Here is a 22,317-nt window from a genome sequence, read left to right as displayed (position 1 = left end):
TTTCCAGGGCATGAGCTTTGGAGAGTCAAGCTGTCTTTGTCAGGTAGATGCTCGTATCTGACAAAAGGGAGCATGACTCTCAAATGACAGACCCTGGATATCTCGTTGGTCCTCGAGGTGCTGCTGGTCTCGAATCTTGCTCATCCATACTTGACACTCACCACCAAGCTCCCTGCACTCCAGCGCCTGTCGCTTGCACAAGGAAGTACAGCTGTGCCATTTACACGGTTAATTCAGATCAGACCAATTGTGACTGGTCAGAAAAGGGCCTGCGTTTATGAGTGGAGGACTGTGAGGGAAAACAAAACCCACAGAGAGACTCAAACCCAATCGCAGTGGGATGGGGACGGCCAAAGGGCTCTCCAGGCCAGGAAAAACTGAGGGTCACCTTTGCAGTAGGCTTGGTGGAAGCACCCTCTGACATGTGCGCCCCCCCCCCCCCGCTCAGTTTCAGATGTCTGGAAACTAACCACCTACATCAAGGCTTCAGATTACAAACCCACAGGCAAGGCTTGTGGTTTTCAATTATCGTCAGACAGTGCCTTGTTTTGTAAGGTGCTCCAGAAATGAACGTCAGAATAAAATGAAATAAATATGGAGATGGGTAGAATGGAAAATACCACTTGTAAAAGAGGAGAATCGATTGCCAGACCGAAATGGAAAGGGAGGGGCGGTTCTAAGCAAAGCCAGGCTTCCCCTCCTCCTCCTCCTCTCTCGCCTTCTCCACCCAAAGGATCTGGTGCTGGGAAGAGGTCCGAATATAGGAATGCGCACAAATCCTGCTCTCTGTAGTGACCTTCCTGAGCCTTTTGCCCTGAGCTCAGCCTCTGCTGAAAAGGGCACCCATAGCGCGAGTGGGCGGGAGAGTTGCCAAACGCCTTACCCAGAGAGCTCCGCTTTTTATAATTCTTTTGGGCCAGCAGCGGAGACATTTCTCTCTGCTTCTTGAAAGATGCCTCTCTTTAGCCGCCCTCATCTACAATACAGGCTGGCTTTAGCAACGCTCTAGCCTGGATTACACAGTTAATACGTGCAACGCAGTTTGGCACATGGCACACGCTACAGAAATGCTTGTTGATCTCCTCTCCTCTCCTTCCTTAGCATCTGATGCACTGTCATCTGTAGGTGAGCCGAGTCTTGGCGGAGCATTATGTTCTCCTTTCCCAGTTGGCTCTGTTAAATCTCGTTAAGCACTTGATTAATCATTTTAATGACAGGAATGTTATTATTAATACATTAAAAAAAACAAGACACGTATGACACTCCAAATATAGATTTTTTTTAATGCCATCCTGTCCCACGCTTGGCAACCAATAAATGTTTCTCATGGTAGGTAGAGCTAAGAAGGGGGAATGGGTGGAGCTAACAAACCTATCGAGGGCCTGGAGCCGTGAAACGGGGGCCCTCGGGAGCGGCAGGGGCCGGGGCACGTATCAGTCCTCCTGAGAGCAAGATCCCGATGCTCCTTCCAACAACGCTGCTTCCCGCCCCCTTTTGTGGTTTGTTCTTCCCCACTACATCAGGACCCACAATGCACAATGTCCTCATTTGTTGCCAACATGGTGAAAAACATGAGGATCTAAATTCTCCCTTGGGTCCCAGGATGGAGGAGAGACATGTGAAGTTTTCACATAAAAATCCTGATCCCAGCAAATGCGTTTAACGCTGTTTCATAGATTAAGCTCTCTCAAGTTCTGTGCCTCGTGCGTGGCCATGGTCCATTTGCCAGGCCCCTGCTCCCCACTGCAGAGGTCAAGGTTTTCCTCCCCAGTCAGTGAAGACCTTCGATCCCTGGCAGGGCCCTCTTCTGGCCCAGCACCCCCCGAGGACGGATGCCTCTCCCGCTGCACTGAGAACGGGAGCCGTGAGTGGCGCGGAGTGCCCACCGGGGAGGGGGCTGGCGTTTCGTCAATGAAGGTGGTGATCTCATCACGGAAGAAGCAGGCACTGGAGCCTGCTCCCTGGGCAGCCAGCCCAGCTTCCAAGAACTGCCGCAGTGTGGTGAGCTCGTCTTCAGGAGGCCGTCGGCGGTGATGGTAGTTGCGGAGTTCTGGGTGAAGAAAGCCAGGGGAGCCTCCAGGTTTGAGTGGGGTGGCTGCTCGGATGTCATCGGATGAGGACCACTTGTGAAGGAAGGAAAGGGTGGAGCGATGGGAGGAGAAGATGTTGGTTTCGTCATGGGACATTCTCCGCGAGAGGGGGACCTGTTCAGAAAGAAAAGCACGGGAGACAAAGCCATAGCAGAAAAGGGGAGGAGGTGGTTCCTCTCAATACAAACAGACCCCACAACAACTCTCGGTTCAGATGACAAATACCTAACGAATGGCACTTCTGGCTCCTCCCATTTCTAGCAGCTGGTCACAAGCCAGAGGGTTTGTGCTGGGCCTTAAGAGTACACAGCATAAGACAATGGAAAATGGCAAAAACGTTAATTGGAGAGAGGTAATAGGTGACGCGTAAGACCTCTGCCTGAGACCACAGAGAGCTGCTGCCAGTCCGAGTAGACAAGACTGACCGTGATGGACCGATGTCTGGTTCAGCAGAAGGCAGCTGCATGAGTGTCCAGTATATCTACACTGCATGCCATTAAAAAGAAGTGCCACGTGCCCGTGTGCTTGTCGATCCCCACGCCCCCCCCCCAAGTGCCTTCACTCTCATTCATCAGAATGGAATTCTTCACTGGGCAATCAGGCCCCTCAGGGAACCCCGCGCTCAGGTGGCAGAGCCAGGATGCTGAGCGGATGCCAGCTCCTCCCGCCCCTGGGTCACTGCCGCCACATTTGTTTTGTAACCGTAGATTTCATGGTGCTTGTGTTGTGACATTAATGGGCAAAACACCTCCCCCCAACCCTTTTCCACAAACAGCGTTTTAACCTCCTATTCTCCCCCGCCCCTGAAGCTTTAGGGTTGCTTTATCAACCACAACTGCTAATCCAGAAATATGTATAATAAATGGGGAAGATAGATCTGGTGAAGCTTTTAGCTTCTCAGTTCTGTGCACTGTTATATTTTTAGGGGTGGGGAAGAAACAGCAGAAAAAGCATCTTAAACCCCGCCCCCCGCCAAATGCATGAAATGCCCATTGGTTTTTCCCATGCAGGGCTCCTTAGCAACCGTGGCATCCACAGCGTGAATGTGCACACGCTGGATAATGGGAGGGCTGCATATAATGGAATTAGCTGCTTCTAAGAGTATTGCATAATGGTATGTGCCCAAGAGATGTGCAGCCAACAAAAGAGGCGCAAACTGGGCCCTATACGTACAAAGCGCTTTGCATGCAGAAGACCCCCGGTGAGTCCTTGGCATCTCCAACTAGCCAACGTTCTGATTCATTCTAAGGCAGCTTTATGTTCTCAGATGTATGTCCGTGTGATCGCATCTTTGGCAGACATGCAGAGGGGGAGGTCATGTCTCAAGCCGGTCACTAAACTCATCCAAGTACACTCTAGAGAACAGGCAGCCTACCTGCAGATAATGCACCCTGTCATGTGGCAACAGCATGTGATGCACTGGCAACAGCTTGGCGTCTCTGGGGTCTCGTTTGATAGCGGCAGCACCGTTAGCATCAAACCGCACCTTGCAGATCCTCCCATCACCATAATCGTCACCGGTGCCATCTGGACGAAGACAAGGAGTTGAAAATCTCTCCCTCTCCCCCAGTTCTCCAAAGAACTGGAGGGGAAAATCCCAAAGTCTCTCTTCCTTCCCCCACCACATGCAGAAACCCAGAGCAGACATGTAACCATGTTAGTATGATGGAACTTGGGATTCTTGTGCTCATAGGTACTTACTGAATTTGCATTGCAGTCATTTTTCTGCATCTACCTTAACGGGGGTCTGCTGCACACATTGACTGAGCTGACCCCATATGCGAAATGTCCCATAATGCAGGCTTAATGGCCATTGTGTTCATGACTGTGACCACTTCCACAAGCACTTGCATGGCTGTGCCCAAGCATTTCTGGGAACTGGCTTCCTGCCTCTTTCCTCAGCTCCCCAAGAAAATGCCGGACAGGTATTAAACAGGGCATCTTGCCTGCGAGCAAAGGACAGGCAAACAGAAGCCCTGGATTCTTTCCAATCCCACAATTCTCTGCTTTATGTCAGAGGAAAGGGACATACAATGAGGGGAAGGCCCCTGCCACATTTTTAGAAATGGGAGGATGGTTTAAACAAGCTTTTGCACCATTCAATACAAACAGATTTTTTCTCTACCAGTGCAGACCCTGAAAAATCTTTAATTGAGGGTTTGATTTTTTAACCCTATTTTAGTCTGGAAACTATTATTTTAAACTGTGAGTGGTCTGTTTATACAGTCTGTGGTTTTATGCTGGGCAGGGTTTTTAATGCTGGATTTTAATTAATATTGCTTAAAGTTTTGTTTTCAATATTTTTATTTTGTAAGCCATCTCAGTCAGGTTCCTGGAGAGGTGGCATAATTTTTTAAAAAATAAATAACTAAAATAATTTATTTATATTTGTAGCACAGTCTGTTTGATCTAAGGAAAAGCTGGTCCTGGAGGGCACCTTTAAGGGCTCTGGAGGGCTAACTCTGAGTCTCTATACACAAGTTGCCTCAGCCCGTGTTCATCAAGTGTAGGGAGATGCAATGTTTGCCAGGAAACGTAGTTTAAAAAGACAGAGCTGGCAGAGATCACTCCTCAGAGGGTTTGTTAATTTCATCTTCACCTCTCTGAAGGCTCTGTCAATTTCACCCCTCCAGTCTAAAACCATGTGGGATGACAACCGGAGGGCAGAGAGGAACGGAAATGGGCTGGAACTGCCTTCCAAAGCCAGGCTTGGACCTGAAGAGATTATAATGGGCTGAAGTTTCCCTTCTGCACTTCACAGCCCCTTCACACAGCTCTAGTGTACAGCCAAGCCTTTGCCCTGCTGCTGGCTCTGTCCTTTTAAACTGCCCTTCCTGGCTAACATTGCATCTCCCGACACATTTTCTTCATGTGTCAGATGTCTCATGTAGAGAGACTCTCTGTTGCCTCACCTACACATGTATACAAACAAACAATCTCTGGAGCAATTCTGCTGCTCTGCAAAAAATCCTAAAATAAAGTGAAGGATAGATTTAGAAACAAATGAATATATGTGCACCTCTTAAAAAATAAAACCCAAGGCAGCTGGATCCAAAGTCAATGTTTGCCAGTGTGGAGGAGTTCTGCTGGTAGAACAGCACTTCTCTGGGTGGAGGAAGGGAAGCAATCCCCCCCCCACACACACACACACTGCAGACCCCAGTTCTGTCCCCTCCTCCACTATTCATGAGCAGAGCCCCAGAATTTCGGGGAGTTCACTGGGATCCAGGAAGACTGGTAGGGGGGGGGGGACGGTCCTTTTCTGTGAGCTTTGATCTGCTGGCAACAGCTAGGATCCAATCCAAGGTCATCCAGTAGTTCAGGACAATTTTTTTAATCTTTAAAACTCTTAGACTTGTAGAATTCACTGCCATAAATTGCGAAGAAGGTGTTTTTAAAAAAAGGAAATCCACAGAGGATTGCTCTACCATCAATTAGCTGTAATAGCTAAAGAAACTCTCCAGGTTTGGAAGTAATATACCTTCGAACATCAAATGCTCACTTTGTGTGCATTGTTTATGGGCTCACCAGAAGCACCTGGCTGGCCCCCCCTGGGAACAGTGGGCTGGATCCCATGGGCCCATTTTGCACTGAGTCAAGAGCAGAGTCCTCCTCTGAGGCAAGAGGCTCAGGAGAGTGTCTTGGGGACGGCTCCTTCTGCTGGAGGAACGTGCAAAATGGATCCACGGGATCCAACCACAGGTGCTCAACCAGATGGACTTCTGATCAAAACGCACGAGGCTCTCCGTATGTTCTTGTCAATACGCTCTGCATCATTTAAGGGCACTTGGCCAATAACAAGCCAGCTGACTGGCCAGTTATGTCCGTTTTTTAAAAAGTCCCAATTCAGTGTTTTAAGGCAGCGCTACCAGATTGCCAATAGGAAGGACCCAGCAGGCAGCAGTGGGCATGGGGCTGGGATGTTATACAACCACCATTCATGAAAACCAAATCAAGCAATTTAACTAAAATCCTGGACAACAAACCCATCTTAATCTAACCCTTGTCCTGTCAGTGCTAAGTCAATCCAGCTACTGAGCCCACAGCCCAGGAAAGCGCTGCCCACAAGTCTCGTTCCAAAGTTGGCGACATCCCCCACCCCTCCCCGCAGGGCTCCTGCTCTGCACATGGCATAGAAGTAACATGGAGTCAGAGGAAGCTCACCCTCGTCCCCGTCTTCCTCTGACATTATTGCCACACATTGTTCCCACACCGTACGGACGTCTGCCCGGTAGCGCTCACAGGACCAGATGAAGGACGGGAGAAGCAGCGTCTGCACCATGGAGCACCAGAGCACAGCCAGCACCATCCAGGTGTGAGCACTGTCGTTGCACAAGCTGAAGAAACTCACCACCTGAAAACAGGGAGGAGATGGGATGAGGCGCATTCCCCAATGAGGCTCTCTGTTTTCAACAATGATGCCCAGAAAACAGGCAGTCGGTTTCAAAGTGCCGCTCCGTGTGTTGGCATGCATTCTGTTGACAAACAGGCTTTGCAGTTTTTTTGTGCTTTTCAAAAGCCTGCCCAACCTGTTTGTTTGGAGGTGACAAAATAAGTATTTGTGTACACTGTGGCACATGAAGCCACTTTTCAACTCTCTTAAAAACCAGCCCTGTCTCACCAGGACTGCTGTTAGGCCTCATTTATACATGCAGGGGGATAAGGTGGAAGCACGGACTACTAGTCGGGAATCTCCTGCCTTGGGCAGGGCGTTGGACTAGATGGCCCTGGAGGTCCCTTCCAACTCTATGATTCTACGAGACTTTTAAATGCTTCCTCGGCATTAAAAAAAACTTCCATACGAAGGGAATACTAGGCCCTCTCTCTTTGCTTGCTAGTTTTCAGTATTGGGAGAGACTAGGGGAGGGGGAAAGCCTCCCGAAACGGAACCCCTCACTTGCAACCTGGTGTAGACCTTTCTACCACCTCGTTGTCCTGCACTTGTTAATCAGGCACTAGTTTCACGGGAGGGCAGCAGGGAAGGGGCCTTCCTGACTCCCCCCATTTCGTTACCTCCCGCGCTCTGCTGGTCCTCCCCTCTCACATAGAAAGGGGCTCTGGGCAGGAGTCCTAAGGGCTGACTCTCAGAGAGTTATATTGTTTGAGTTTCTTCCACAGATAAAGATAATACAGCAGCAGCCCTTTAAAACCAGCCAATGTGACGCAGGGGTTAGAGTGCAGGACTGGCACCCGGGGAACTGCCACGGAAGCCTGCCAGTGAACGTGGGCCAGCCACACACGCTCAGCCTCACAAAGTTGCTGTGATAAAATGAAAGAGAGGAGAATGATGTGAGCCCCCCTGGGTCCCCAATGGGGAGAAAGGTGGGGTATAGAGGAGGTAAGGCAAAGGTAAAGGTAGTCCCCTGTGCAAGCACTGAGTCATTACTGACCCATGGGGGGACGTCACATCATAACGTTTTCCTGGCTGACTTTTTGTTACGGGGTGGTTTGCCATTCCCTTCCCAAGTCATCTACACTTTACCCCCAGGAAACTGGGTACTCATTTTACCGACCTCGGAAGGATGGAAGGCCGAGAGCCAAGCTACAAGTGACGCCTGACACAGGTTGGACACTTGTCAGCTTCCCTCAAGTTTTGATGGGAAATGTAGGCATCCTGGTCTTACAGCTTGGCTCTCCATTTAATTGAAGTTTACAGAACCCCCCCCCCCCCACACACACACCCTGAGGAGGGGAAGGGGGGCGCCTGGCGAGAGCCCGATGCCTGCAATCCTCTCCCAACCGCATGTTCTCCCTCCCATAGACTGCCGCTCTGTAAACTTCAATTAAATGGGGAGCCAAGCTGCAAGACCAGGACGCCTACATTTCCCATCAAAACTTGAGGGAAGCTGACAAGTGTCCAACCTGTGTCAGGCATCCCTTGTAGCTTGGCTCTGAGTCAACCTTCAGCTGGCTACCTGAAACTGGCTTCCGCCAAGATCGAACTCAGGTCATGAGCAGAGCTTGGGCTGCAGGACTGCCGCTTACCACTCTGCGCCACGGGGCTCCTAGTATAAAGGAGGTAAATAAAATAAAATGTCAAAGTTTCACCCCCAAGTGCTGCAATGCACATTTTCCAAATGTTGCCTACAACATATGATTTTATTTTAGTATTTACTTTATATATGGCCTGCCTTTAGGGCTGTTATATATGGTATAAAACCAGAAATACTTTTAAAAATGTCGCCCAGCCCTCTCTTTCACCTCTTCCCAAAGCAGCCCCCAGATAACCCCAAAGTCCCCTTCTGATTTGTTTTCTCAACAGATATGTTCCTGCATGTGATCTAACGATTTTATGAGATTTCACACAATTTTAACACTAAATGGTAGATAAAATGAATGGGAAAAAGTTCTTCTCAGCTGACAAAAACAAAAGAACTTTTTGGCCCCCTAGCAAAGAATTGAATTCTGTCGCCGGCAACAGGAGCAATCCGTGCCTGGCACCTGCAAAAATCCAGCAACCGCTGGAAGTGTCCGTGGCAGCCACCAAACCCCCCCCCCCCATTTCCAGGAAGAGCCTGATGTGCTGCCTCTGTGCCACAGGAGGGGAGTTGAGAAGCAGCCCTGCGAAAGGGGGGTTATCGGCGGCACAACAGACCTCTCGGTCTAGCTGCCCCCGGGGTTCTTGTGCCTCTAGAAGGATTACGGGACTGGGCGCCTCCTTCCAAGTCTCCGTGCCCCTGGGCCCTGTTTTTCAGCAAGGCTGTTCCATTCCCCCTTTCCTGTGCCTTCAGCGGAGTACAGAATCAGGCACTGCTAAGAACATCGCCTGGAGAAATTCCATGCCATTTCTCCAAGGCCAGTTCTCCAGAAAAACCACCCATGCAAGAGCCAAGTGAAGATGCTGATGTCCGGGACCGCTGCCTGAGCCTGTGTCCAGGAGATGATGGGTCTACCTTGCTTGGGGCGATGAAAATGCCTGGAACAGACCCTGCAATTTGCGACATTCATTCTCCTTTTCAGCATTCCGACAATGTAATTTTTTCTGTGTATGTATAACTACATCTAAGAATTTTAAAAACAGAAGGTAACAGAATACCACTTGAAGTGGGAACGGGCACAAGCCAAATAAGTAAATTATTGTGTTAGAAATAAGTGACAAGCTGGGGTCACAAAGACTCGCTGAAAGGGGGTGAAGACAATATGGAAATCCCGACAGACATGCCCCCAAACTCACCCTCCGGGATTATGGGAGTCTTCAAGGCCAGTTTCCCTGTCGCCCTCCATCCCTCTGTCCTCGTCATTCCCCTTTAATATTTCTCTGTTTTTCCTCAACAACCCACACTTCCTGGAACACACACATTCCTCATTAGGATATTGTTATTGTTGCTGCTTTTCTTTACAAAGTTGCATTTTTCTGCATTCCTGGAGAACCCCTTGAGAGTAGAAACCCGATGCCTGTGGATGCCCCTGGAGCACTCGCAGTTGGGCACAGGGGCCACCTGCTTTGCTATTAGATTTTCATAATAATAGTTTTCATTATCTCACCATTTTAGCCACTGTTTTATGTCCAATCATGCAAACCAATGCAAGTAACATACCAGCTGCGTCTAAAACTCACATGAAAGTGATTGCAGGTAGGAAAGGCGGCTAAAAAAGAGGGACATTTTGCTCTATGGTGTAGCATTTAGGATGGATGGCATGAACTTTTCAAAAAAGCATTTTTTGGACTCCCTTTTGCATGGAAACAGGCACTGAAAATCCATTGAAAGTAAGACAAATTGGAAAAATCCATACTGGGATCTAAGAGGGAGGGAGGAAACGAAAAAGAGATCCTTTCCGGCTTGGATTCTCCCAAGTGTTTTTGTGGACAGAACTATTTCTGCCCACAGAGTTTCATTTTTATTTTAGTTATTTATAACATTTGCCTCCTGCCTTTCCACCCTATTAGGGCCCTCAGGGTGGCAAACAACAATTAAAAATCAACTTTAAAAACAGCCCTTGCATAGGAAACCAGCAATTTAAAACAAACAAGAAACACAGTTAGTAAGGAAATGCCAGACTAAAAAGAAATCTTCCCCATTGGAGGAAGACCAAGAGGGATACACAAATCTCCTTGGGAAGAGCAGTCCCCCCAGGGAAGGGGCTTTCTCAGCCCCCCCAGCACTGCTGCCCAAAATGTCCCTCAAAATGCCTCTCCTGGCGATTTCTCGTGCCCCCACGGACAAAAGCACAGCGGGCTTCAGCAGTGTGTTTTACAGTGCCACCCTAAGCAGGGTTATACTTTTCAAAGCCCCATTCGACTTCAGCAGATTTAGAAGGCCATAATTCTTTTTAGGATGACTCTATTAGAACAGGAAAATGACGGGCCACTTCTCTGTTCTTTATCACTTCTCCAAAGGGCCAACAGATACTTTGATTTTTTTATTTATTTATATCTATCTATCTATCTATCTATCTATCTGTCTGTCTGTCTGTCTGTCTGTCTGTCTGTCTGTCTGTCTGTCTGTCTGTCTCCAGGGGAACTGATTTCTATGGCAAGATCAGTTGTAATTACGTAAAATCTCCAGCCACCACCTGGAGGATGGCAACCCTACCTTTAACCCACGCTGTGGCCATTGCACCGCGAGGAGCAAACCATCAGGAGAAGCTGAAATTGTGCACGTCAGCACCAACCAACTCGAAATCAAACAAACTAAATGTATTTATTTACTTCATTTATACCCTGCCTTTGTTCCCCAAAGGGGACCCAAAGTGGCTTACCTCGTTCTTCTCCCCTCCCAGTCCATCCTCACAACAACCCTGTGAGGTAGTTTAGGCTGAGTGTGATGGTCCAAGGTCACCCAGCAGCTTCCATGGCAGCACGAGGATTCGAACCCAAGTCTCCCAGATCCTAGTCTAATACTCTGCCCACTACACCACACTGGTTCCCCCCTATTCATTAAAGAATATTAACTGCAGAACTATTTTACTATTGCTAATTCTTGCTATGGCTACGTTAGCTGGCCACCCACCCGAGTGCCAGTAGCCCAATCCCCAGACCAACCTGGCCACTGCAGCTAGGATTTGGAGCCTTTTCACATAATCAATCATGTGTTTTCTTTTTTCGGCATGAAATATATGTGCCAATGTCATTTGCTCTGCCAAGTCCAGACCTCTTTTCTAAAGGTAGTCTTTTGGGCACAAGAATATTACATTGCACAGACTGTAACATATTTTTTTTCAAAGGGAGACATACAGTTCTGGCTTACATCTGTTGTGTTCAATGCAATGCCAAGCGCAGCGTGGAATGTGGTTGCTCAAGTGTGAAAACCATCGACTGGATAGTACTTATGACATCAACAGATCAGTGTGACCAAACGCTGCTCCTCAGGCCCACAACATTTTATGACCTTTTCCATTTAAAATGTGTTTTACAGTTAATTTTTAAAAAATTATTTGCAATATGTGTACTCTGCTACCATGCAGGTCAATGGTGAGAGATTATTTGCCAAATCTGGTTCTTTGTGCCCTCAACAATGTCCCCAAACGATTAACATTTTATGCTGTGAGGGGATTTATTTTTTAAAATTGTTGAAAGAAAAGCTCTGTTCTTCTCCTCTCTATTGATTGAGTGCTCACCATCAACATCCTTCTGTGCATCTAAAAGATAAGGATAAACATCCCTTAAGCCAGGCCAGCCAGCAGTGGCTGAAGCTGACAATGATTTCGGAGAGTTTTCGCCACACAGACAACCACTGCAATTCTTCTTCTTGTCACCTTCCTCAACAGGGATTCTTCACCTCCACCACCCCAAGATCTAGGGTTGCCAGGTCCAGGTTGAGAAATTCCTGGAGATTTGGGGGGTGGAGCCTGGATAGGGCGAGGTTTGGGGAGGGGCTTCAGTGGGGTATGATGCCATAGACTTCACCCTTCAGAGCAGCCATTTTCTCGAGGGGAACTGGTGTCTGTTGCCTGGAGATCAGTTGTTATTCCGGGAGATCTCCAGCCACCCCCTGGAGGCTGGCAACACTACCGAGAGCACTGGGGGGAGATGAAATTTTGCACAGCAGTCTCTCAAGAGGGGCTTGAGGGAGCAAGGAGTCAAAAGGACAATAAGGCCAGTGTTCCCTTTGTACAGAAGAGAAGTTTCAAAAAGCCAGTCGTTCTCTATGGCTGTGCGTTCCAAACCTAATGAATCATAGAGCCAAGCTACAAGTGATGCCTTACACAGTTTGGACACTTGTCAGCTTCCCTCAAGTTTTGATGGGAAAGGCAGGCATCCTGGTTTTACAGCTTGGCTCTCCATTACAGCTGCAAGACCAGGATGCCTACATTTCCCATCACAACTTGAGGGAAGCTATTAGACAAATGACTGTTATTATTAAAGAATATATGCCAGGAATGTAACATTTACAGTGCAATCCTAAGCAGAGTTACTCAGGTCTAAGCCCATTGATTTTGATGGGCTTAGACTGGAGTAACTCTTCTTAGGATTGCACTGTTAGTTGATAAGTTAAGTGGGAAAGGGAATAGAGACAGCACTGTGTTATAATAGAGAAGCTTAGAAGAGAGTGAAAGTATATGTTTAATAGAATAAAATAAGTTTGAAATGAGTAGGGGGAAAAACGGATAAGGGGTTGGAAAACTGTTGGAAGTCAACAAAAGGGGGGGGGAAGGGAGGGGGTTAGAACGGGAATATTTAAAGGAAATTGATTGTAATAGATATTATAGTGATTTCTAATCCAATAAAAATTAAAAAAAAAAAACTTGAGGGAAGCTGACAAGTGTCCAACCTGTGTCAGGCGTCACTTGTAGCTTGGCTCAAAGTACACTCAACACAACCAGTTGCTAGCCTTGGAAGGGTAACTAATCCAACTAAAATGTCCTCAGACTTCTTGATCCAAACCAATTACGGTCAGTTTCCATTTCCTTAGGCCACCTAAACATTTCCGGTTTTGGAGAGTGGGGAGGGATAGATGGCAAATAATAACAACATTCAATTTATATATAATAACATACGATTTATCTATCGCCCTTCAGAACAACTTAATGCCCGCTCAGATAGGCACGGCATCCAACCACAACACTTAGTCCACATTCACACCTCACAGAGGCCTCTCTGATTTCTGTGCACAAGACTTCCACAATCACATTATTGGCTCACTGGTTTGGGAAGGTTTCTCTGCCTGTGTAAGTCAATGCCTGTGTACTGCCACAGAGTTCACCCTGCAAAGCAGCCATTTTCTCCAGAGGAATTGATCTCTTTTGTCTGGAGATCAGTTGTAATCCTGGGAGATCTCCAGATGCCAGCTGGAGGTTGGCAAGCCTAGTTGCCATGCAACTTTGGTGTAGCTGTCTGAAACCAAGAGGCCACTTTCCCTAGACTCTTTTCTCCTCCCTCCCATAGTTTGCTCTCTCAAAAGTAAAAAGAAAGAACGGAAGGAAGGAAGACATACACAGAGAGAAGACAGAAAAGAGTTTTTGAGAAGATCTAAAAGAAGCCTTCCCTGGTAGCATTTGGCAAGGAAGCTGTCTGGGGCAAACTCACAGGCAGACCTGAGGAAAAGGAACTGGGAAAATAAATGCCAGCTTGAACAGGGCCAGCTGTTTTCCAGCTCCCTGAGGATCAAGCTAAACGTGCAGGTTTTTAAAGAGTTGGGTCTGGGTTCCCCAGGTGGAAACCAGATGACTTCCTGGTATGCTAGAGTGACAGGGCCACAAGAACTAGTTGTAACATGTATTTACATATTCTGGGAGCAGCGTGATTTGCCTTCTCACCATAAACCAGAAAGCTACGGAAGATATGGTAAGAAGAGGTGGGGGTGTTGGGACAGCAACAAAGTCTTTAGGGGAGCTCTTGGACTGCACAGCTTCTTTCTCCGAGGCTCCAGAGCGTTCCTAACATTCCACTGAACCCTGCAAAATCATTTCTTTGGCGAATGCTTGTTTTGATCTCCAACAGCTCTGCAAACCGAGACAGCTGGGCTCTGCCTCTGTTCCCTCCCTCTGAGAATCCGGGACAGCTGGAAACAGGAGACTGTTCCAGACACCCCTGCGATACTGCTTAGTGGGGCTCTCTCCCATTTCTGGCTGCAAGAGGCATCCAGAGGCAAGGCACTCATTCCTTTAGGATCCGCACTTCTTCAAAGCCTCCTTGCTCAGTCTAGGGTTGATGACTGGCCCTCCCGGGGCCCTGGCAAATGGCTGACCATGCGAAAAGAACCCTCGTCCTTAACAATTTTGCTTCTATATACATATAGTATGTATGTATTCTACAAGTGGAGACCCACGTCCTTTCCCCTCCCCTGCTCCCCATAGCCTCTCCCCTCTTTTCTGCTTCCTTTTCTCCTTCTCGCCCATCTTTGCCTGCCCCCCCTGCTATCTTCAGCTTCCACTCCCTCCCCTCCCCTCCCAAGCCTCTCTCCCCTATGGGCCAGTTTTTGGTGCCGGCTGAGCTCAGCCCAGTTGCATGTTGGGGAACCTGCAAGGACTTGTGGGGGAGTACTTCGCTTTTCCCTCCAGCCCTTCCCCACTCCAGTTCCTCTTTCCCCCTTCTTGGCAGCCTCTATATGCTCACCTTCCCCGATGTCCTTTTCCCCTTTAAACCCACTAAATAAGTTGCCTTTTACCTGCCCCCTCCAGCTTCATCTATAATTATTAATTTACTTCTCCACAATGACAACCTAAAGCCACTTTATATCATTCTCCCTGCCTCCGTATTATCCTCAGAATAACCCTGAGAGGTAGGTTAGGTTGAGCGTGTGTGACTGGATCAAAGTCACCCAGTGAACTTGCATGGCACAGTGGCCATTTGAACCTGGCTCTCCCAGATTCTACTCTGAAAATCTAACAACACACTCCACTGGGTTTTGTGGGGCAAAACTCCCCGGATAACAGCGTCTTCCTGGCGCAATTTCGCGCGTGAAGGCGCTGTCTTCCAGGTCTTTCGTGCGATGTTCCGCAGGCAGGTAAGACGTGTGGAAACGGCCTCTCTCTCCTTTCAAAAAAGTCCTTTGACCAGCCCATCCTAAGGCCAAGGCAGAGTGGACACCCTCGACAGGCTGTTCCGCAGAGCAGTTCTGTGATATCTGAGGCTGGAGACATGATAGAGTTTTTTCCTAATAATGGCTTAGTACTGGAATGGCAGACCCACTGCTGAGATGTGCCCCCTTCACCTCGCTCTTTTCTCTGATTTTTACAACAATTCAAAAACCTACAAAACATATTCGGCCAGAGAAAGTAGTGGAACAAAAGAAACCGGCGAGTATCGCACAGGGCAACGCTGATTTCTGCACTACCAATTTTCACTATCCTTAAAAGCTACTGGGTTGGATCCAGGCTAAGTTTCCCAAGAGCAGCAGAATGGAACTTTCCCTCCCTCGGCAGCCCACTGAGCTCCGTGAAATGCTGCTCCTGGCGCACAGGCGACCCCGAGGAATCTCATGAAGGGGTTCTGCAGGGGGGAATCAGTGGAAATTGCTGATTTAATCTGGATCCAACCCATTATCTGCCTACAGCCTTGATGATACTGCAGAGGGAACCTATTCTCAATTCTCCCTGCACCCCTTCGGCCTTGTTAGCAAACTGAGAGAGCTGCTGATTTTCTAGGAGAGAGGCCGTTGAACTAACTGTGTTCCACGGAATACTGAGATCTTTAGAAACTTTCCAGGGTTTACTCAATGAGAAGATCAGTCTTGGCTGACAAGCTTTCACAAAAGATAGCTTGCTTACTGCTCACCCTGGCAATGTTCAGCTGAAAGAGGGTGTATTTGGGCCCACATCTAGTAACAGACAGACTTCAACTGTGTGTTATAGTTACTACATACCCCAGAAACCTTTGCAAAATGCAAGGGTTCCTTGGGAAAGAAGTTGATGCTGAAAGCAACTCCCGAAGGCACAAAGTTTGCAAACCACTGTTCTAGGATAATGAAGGAGGAAAATGAATGGGGGGGGGGAGATATTCCTTACCAAAATAGGTACCCCAGTCAGCGTGTCGTACAAGAAGACGATGGCGCTGATAAGGTTAGTCATCTGCATGGAAGTCTTGGCCGATTCAGACCCATCCAGGGATGACCGCCGCTTCCCTCTGACGTCTTCCACCACAATGGCTGGCACATTGAAGGTGTTGTGAGCCGCAGCAGGGCAAGAGGAGGAAGCCTCGTCCGCCCGCTGGTGATGGCACCGATTCCTCCGGTGCACCCACAAGGTCTGGTAGAAAGTGATGCCCACGCACACCAGGCCCATGATGATGCCCCCAAGAAGCAGCAGACTGAAACAGACGCCAAAGCCCAGCCCGATCTTGCTGACAATGAACTGGCAGCCGCTGGCGTAGTAACGCTGTTGGCCGTTGTTGTGCCAGCCGATGGATGGCAGCGTGGAGAGGATGAACGAGACCATCCAGATGCCCATTACAGCGTGTAGCGCCTGCTTCTTGGCGTTGCTGAGGCGATAATTGACCGGCCACCGGACCATCCACATCCGATGGTAGGATAGCGAGGCCACTGTGAAGCAGGTGGCCAAGGCCAGGGTGTAGTAGGTGGAGACAAAGACCTTGCAGATGCTCTCGTTCCAGTCGTAGTCCGGGGATTCGCTGCGCAGCTGCACGACCGCGTAGGTGGTGAGCGGGACGGTGGCCATGAGGATGTGCGTCCCCGCCAGGAAGCACAGCAGCAGCTCCAGGGGCTTGTGCTTCTGCTGCTTGGCAGTGATGCTCAGGATGATCCAGGAGTTGGCCAGCAGGGCCAGGAGGCCGCAAGCCAGCCACCAGAGGGAGTTGTTGTGCAAGGTGGCCTTCGAGAGGTCCCCCATGCTGCCGCCCATGTGATTCATCGTGCCTCAGGAGTTGGGGGGCACAGAAGATCACATGCGGGGCCCTGGCAGAGAACCAGATGCTTCCTCCCTCATCTTCTGCCAGATGGGAGGAGGAGACCCCTGGGGAGGCATCACTAATGGGAGGGTCCCTCTGGCCCTTGTTATTCCTTCCTTCCTTCCTCCTTCAGTTTATTTTCTTCACTGTTGCTCTTTGGATCCATTTCTTTTTAAACTCTGGCTTCTTTCACTTTGCTTATATTGGTCTTTTTAAATTTGTGTTTTACTATAGCAGGCTTCCATTTGTAAAAAAACCCAGAGGAGAATTAAAATCTGATTTTCTGCACTCTAGGGGAATCCCCCGCCTCGCCCGGCCTTCTAGGATCATTAAATGGGGTTCTGCTCACTCTCTACGGAAAATGGGAATGTGGACAGAGAGGAACAGGGCCTGCACGGCAGTTGCCCCCAAGGTTACAGAATAGCCACCCCAGGAATGTCAACTGAAGCACACCTGTCTTGGAGAAAAGGCAAGTTTCACTTCTTTAGTCAGTAAAAGTCTGACTATCCGAATTGTTGGAATATGGAAATATTGGATTGCTGCTGGTTTTAATTAGGGTGGGGTTATTTGGAGGGATTCTCTGTACTGCTGGTTTTCTCTTTGTGAACGTAATATTTTGCCCTGCAGTTAATGTTCTTATATTACTGTTATAATTTTAAAAACTTTAAAAAACTTTAGTATATAAGGAGGCAGGTATACATGTTCAAAGTAAATAATACATGTTGAGAAAAAACAAGATGAAGAAGAGGAGAAACTTTCTTTAATGTTAACTACCACCAGAGCCCACTGAAGACTTGTCTTGGCATCTCTTCCTTGCTCTTTCCCTCCTTTTTAAAAAAATCACCTTTTCCTTAACTTACTGCCTTTTCTTAAACACAGCACCCACCTCTGCTTTCTGTCTCCTGAACAAAAACGGGATTATTTAAATGTTCTCAAGGGATGTAGAAGGAGTGGGAGATGGCGGAACAATGCAGGCCGTGGTGTTCCGAGGGCACAAAACACGTGGCTTCACACACCAAACGTCCCTGCTGCAGATTTCTAGCCTCTCAGAAACAGATCCAGTACCAGGGAGTTCTTTTTCCAGCGTCCACCAGGCAATACCGTTCTCTCTTTTGGGTCTCTCCCCCTCCCCAAGTCTTCTCCTTGGGTTTAGAAAGTGAAGAAAGCTGACCAACAACTGTAGGAAAGATTAATCTTTTCTCCAAAGATCCTCAGCGACTCAAGCTTTGATATTCACTACAAAAAGAAGAGAAATAAAAACGAAAAAATAAGAAAATCTCTCTCCTATATGTGAACACCCTCTCAGAAACCACTACAGTTCATCAGCCCACATGCTGAATGAGGAAGGTAACGGGCAGCCCACTGCACAACGACACACGGAATCCAGCACCAAGCCCCCCCCCCCCTCTCCTTATTTTCCCTTGCTCTGGCAAGCCTGTTAGAAACATTCCCACCAGGAGGTGAAGTGAGGTGGCTGCAAAGCAATTGCAGGTGCTGCTATGGGAGGAAAGGCGGCCAACAGACCTTGCCCAAGAGGCACAATTTACTGGGATGTTGTCTGGCACAAGCCCCACATAAATGAACAGGAGCAGAGCTCGCTCGCTCTCTTGTACGTTTTTAGCTGGCTTTTCCTCAGAGGAACTCAGGGCAGCATACACACACCTCCCACCCCAGCTTCCATGCTGTGCCTCCTTCGTATTCTGGCACCGGACAACAGGGCAAGGCCCACACTCAACGCATGCTATGCACATCCTTGCTAACGCGTCCTGAGTTTGGGCGCCCGTGCTGCTGCTGCTGCGGCCCAAGGCTCTCCTTCTGGCTGAGGCTCTCCTTCCCACTGTCTCCAGGCTCCGTATGCAAGCCCAGTCCTGTGTCCCCAGGTGTCGCCTTCTCCTGCTGTTCGTCACGCATCCTCCACTCCTGTGGCCCTGAATTCCCCCATCAAGATCGGCAGTTACGCCCCCCCCCACACAATCGCTCCCCACTGCAGTCCCACCTCACCACATGCCTCCCAGCTGACCTACAAGTGGCTTTTAAAGGGGGGGGCCTTGACTCACGGCCCACCACCAGCCACAAGTTTCTGTCTGTACTTTTAGGCTTCTTCACAGTTGTCCCAAAGACCACCTTGCAGACTGGAGACTGGCAGGGAGGGAGACATTTCTAGGAATACCACCAAGGCTGACCTTTAAAAATCAAAACAGAAAAGCAAATGGCTTCAGTGCCTTTCTGTTCCCTCCAAGACTGGCAGCCGCGGCTTGTTCCCGGCCCCTCCACCTACCTGCAAATGCACACAAATGCTCAGCATCACAACACCAGCACCTCATGATCAACGGCATCAAAGGCTGACGAAAGAAAGACTCGCTGCTGCAGATCTGTCTTGCTGACCTGGGCTGGTCTGGCGGGGGCAGAGGGGGGGGCTTAGCTAAGTCTGTGCCCTGCCTGGCATCCTGCCTGCTTTCTGTACGGGTAAATAGTTTATTGTAAGCCGGCGAGAGGGTGCGCATCACTGCCCATGGCAAGGTTTTGATTTTCTCCCCACCCTATTCTGCTTGGCCAAAAAAGCTTGTGCAGGTTTTAGTGGCGGTCGTCCTACCACTGACAGGCAACTGGAAATTGGTGCCGCTGCCCAGTGGGAACACCAGGCACCTCGTTTCAGCACCCTGGTAATCCTCCACTGCACCGTGGCGGGGGAATCATGCTTCTCCCCCAGATGGCACAGAGAAGTGTAGCCAGAGCAGCACAGCACCCGGCAGAGGCAGGTGCGCTCCCGGTGCCCGCTCCAATGCCAAAGCACCTAAGGCTCCACACGGCCCGGCCCGGCCCAGTCCCCCTGCCTTGCTGCCACCTGGGCTGCGGGCCCAGCCGGCACCTGCTTGCCCAGAAGCCTTCTCCTGGCAGCTCTCCACCCGGCGCTTCCTGTGCGATGCCACCTCCCACCCTGCCAGCCGCCTTTCCAGATGGGAAGTTCTGCCTCAGCGCTGGGAAACAAGTGAACTCACCCGGCTCGTGACGGGGAGGGGAGGGGATGGGGGGCCGACCGGGCTGGGCAGGGGCGGGAGCCGGGCGGGGGGGGGGGCGGGGGCCTTGCTGCCGCGGGCGGGGGGCCCCGGGGGGAAGCCCGGCTCGGCCCCCCCCCGCCTCACCTCTGGCCTGGCGCCATGGCGGCCGGCAGTGGCCCCCAGTGGTTACGGCTGGCGGGAGAAGGGCGCGGATGGGCCGGGCCGGGCGGGCGAGCCCTTGCGGGGCGGGGGGGGCGGCGGCGCGAAGGGCGTCGCGGGCGGCCAGGCCAGGCCAGATCCTGCCGGGGCTGCTTGGCGCGAGGGGAGCCGGCTTACCTCCGCCGCTGCCGCCGCCGCCGCCGCCGCCGCTGCCATGGCGACCGGAGCATCCTCGGCCGCCGCCTGCCTGCGCGGCTGCCTGCGGGCGCGGCTCCCCGCCTCGCCCCGCCGCCCGCCCGCCCGCCGCCGCTGCCCACATGCCCGCCCGCGAGGTCCAGCCGCCCCGGCCCGGCCCTTGGCGCGCCGCTCCGTCGCTAATGCGGGCGCGGGGGGAGGCGGCGCGGAGCTCGGCGGGGCTCGGCGTCCCTCCTCTGGGGAGGGCAGGAGGCGGCGCGCCGTCCCTGCCAGAGGCGGGGGGCGCTGCGCGCTCGGGGCGCCGAGGGAGGGGGCAGGCCGGGGACGCGCGGGGCCCGGTTCGAATCCCCGCGCCGTCAGGGCCCCCGCTCTCGGCCTCACCTACCTCGCCGGGTGGTTGTGAAGGTCGACAGGAGGAGAGAAGGATGTCGTGAGCCGCTTTGGGGGCCCGTTGGGGAGAAAGGCGGAGTATCCAGGAATGAAGAAGAAAGAGAGGAGCGGGGGGGGGGGGCGTCGCCTGCCTCTGCAACGCTGGCCTTCGTTGGAGGTCTCCCCTCCGATTACTAACCAAGGCTGGCCCCGCGTAACTGCTCGCCTGGGCCATCCAGGTCAGGGCACGAGGGACAGAAACGCCGTGAGATTGTGGCCACGAAACGGGGTGGGTGTCGGGCACGTGCTGTGGGGGCGTCTGTTGCTGAGTCGGGCCTGGTTACTGCGGGCCGTCGCTCTCGCAGGGCTAAGGCACAGGCCCTTCACGCCACCTCCTTCCAGAGCCCATTAGCTGGTATTGGGCACCGAACATGAAACATTCCCCATGCCATGCCATGCCATGCCTGCCCACTAATCCAGCCCCAAGGGATTTAAAAAGCCCTTTTCAATTGTGCATCAAAGCCGTGCTCTACCTCTCTTGGCCACATTAAACAAGGAACGTGAATGTGTTTGCAACGGTGTGGATTATACACATAACACAGAGAGGAACCATATGGCAGGGTGTGAAAAATCCTTTGATTTATGTAAAAGTGCCTCCCCACCCTGCCCAAAAGAGTTCCTATGTCTTTTAGTCTGCCTAATAGGCAAGAATTCAACAGGTGAAGCCTCTGCCTTTGCATAAAAAAATAACCGCTTGCATGTAAAAGTAACCTGTTTGGCAGCTCATCTGCTAAAGCCCTGGTAGCATGGCCACAAAAATGTTGGTGGATCTATTTGTCCATTTTATAAAGATCAGATGTGATCATTACAGGTGTAAGTGAGAAAGAGAGAGCTACTGTGCCTCATGTGGGAATAATACACTGGAGTATGTTACATGTGCCTGGGTATGTATTTTAGGAAAACATGAGAGTTGAGGCCTATTGGGAGTATGTTCTTTGAATGTTTTAGGGAAAGTGTCGTGGTCATTGTGGATGCACGGGTGCACAAAGTAGATCACAAAGAGTGTTCATTTTGATGTTAAAAATGGGGTCTGAACAAGGGCTAGTTAGAAACTGGAGATAGGCCTTAGTTTTTGAGGGGTAAGAGATGTCTTCATTGTCTTAATAAAAAGTTGTGTGGCTTCTGCTTTTGGCTTTGGACCAGTGTGGCTACCTGAAACCATTGCCCGTGGTGTATCCTTCATTTCTTTTGTCCCACCATCCTCTCTAGTTGAGTGGATTTTAGAGGTTTATGAAGCTCTACCTGCGAACAGAGGTGAGAATGGAATGAGAGTGCGTATCATGGGCGAGAGTACTTCTTTATATCCCCTAAGTTCTCAAGGGGGGAGGGAATCCGTCAGTCTTTTGCCAGAATCACGCCTAGAGTCACGTTTCCTTGCCTTCCTCGCAGATACCGCATCCGCCAAATGGAAAGGCAGATCTGGCTTTTAGCCGTTCTCCTTGTCCCATCTGGTTAAATCATTAGTCATATTGTCTTGAGGCCAGGAATCTGGAGGTGCCGGAGAAAGAATTAGTGTGGGTCGTTGTGACAGAGTAGAGACTGGCAAATAATTTAGGCTTAATTCTCTGAAGAAAGAGGTCACGTCAACTGAGCTGAAAGATCCCCAGACAGCAGTTAGTTTCTGGACCGTCCTCCTTTCTGCCAAAGCCACTCTTGCGGA

General features: G+C 50.2%; 2 protein-coding genes across 2 annotated transcripts in view; both read right to left on the bottom strand.

Annotated features, from left to right (window-relative positions):
• Positions 1 to 1,670: 1,670 nt before the first annotated feature.
• On the bottom strand, positions 1,671 to 16,838 carry GPR162 (G protein-coupled receptor 162). The gene is made up of 4 exons (XM_055002870.1): positions 15,978 to 16,838; positions 6,255 to 6,444; positions 3,466 to 3,617; positions 1,671 to 2,204 (listed from the first exon to the last, which is right to left on the bottom strand). Exons 1-4 carry the CDS (start codon positions 16,836 to 16,838, stop codon positions 1,671 to 1,673), a joined length of 1,737 nt encoding a protein of 578 aa, XP_054858845.1.
• Positions 16,839 to 18,606: 1,768 nt separating this feature from the next.
• The window catches only part of LOC129345694 (uncharacterized), a 79,395-nt gene continuing 75,684 nt past the window's right edge, over positions 18,607 to 22,317 (bottom strand). The window contains exons 11-12 of the mRNA XM_055002919.1: positions 20,019 to 20,666; positions 18,607 to 18,803 (exon numbers count right to left, since the gene is read on the bottom strand). Coding sequence (XP_054858894.1) covers positions 18,607 to 18,803; positions 20,019 to 20,666 — 845 coding nt within the window. The remainder of the gene's footprint in view (positions 18,804 to 20,018; positions 20,667 to 22,317) is intronic.

This window comes from Eublepharis macularius, chromosome 18 (genome assembly GCF_028583425.1).
Source record: "Eublepharis macularius isolate TG4126 chromosome 18, MPM_Emac_v1.0, whole genome shotgun sequence".
NCBI classification, from domain to species: Eukaryota; Metazoa; Chordata; class Lepidosauria; order Squamata; family Eublepharidae; genus Eublepharis; species Eublepharis macularius.
Note: the sequence above shows the minus strand (reverse complement) of the source record. Positions and strands in the feature narration are given on the sequence as shown.

Excerpts from the sequence above, each read along its gene's own strand:
- GPR162 (XM_055002870.1), bottom strand. The coding sequence starts at position 16,838 with ATGAATCACATGGGCGGCAGCATGGGGGACCTCTCGAAGGCCACCTTG. Across the intron at positions 6,445-15,977 it reads TGACTGGGGTACCTATTTTG|GTGGTGAGTTTCTTCAGCTT; the intron begins GTAAGGAATATC and ends CCCTGTTTTCAG. Across the intron at positions 3,618-6,254 it reads AGAGGAAGACGGGGACGAGG|ATGGCACCGGTGACGATTAT; the intron begins GTGAGCTTCCTC and ends GTCTTCGTCCAG.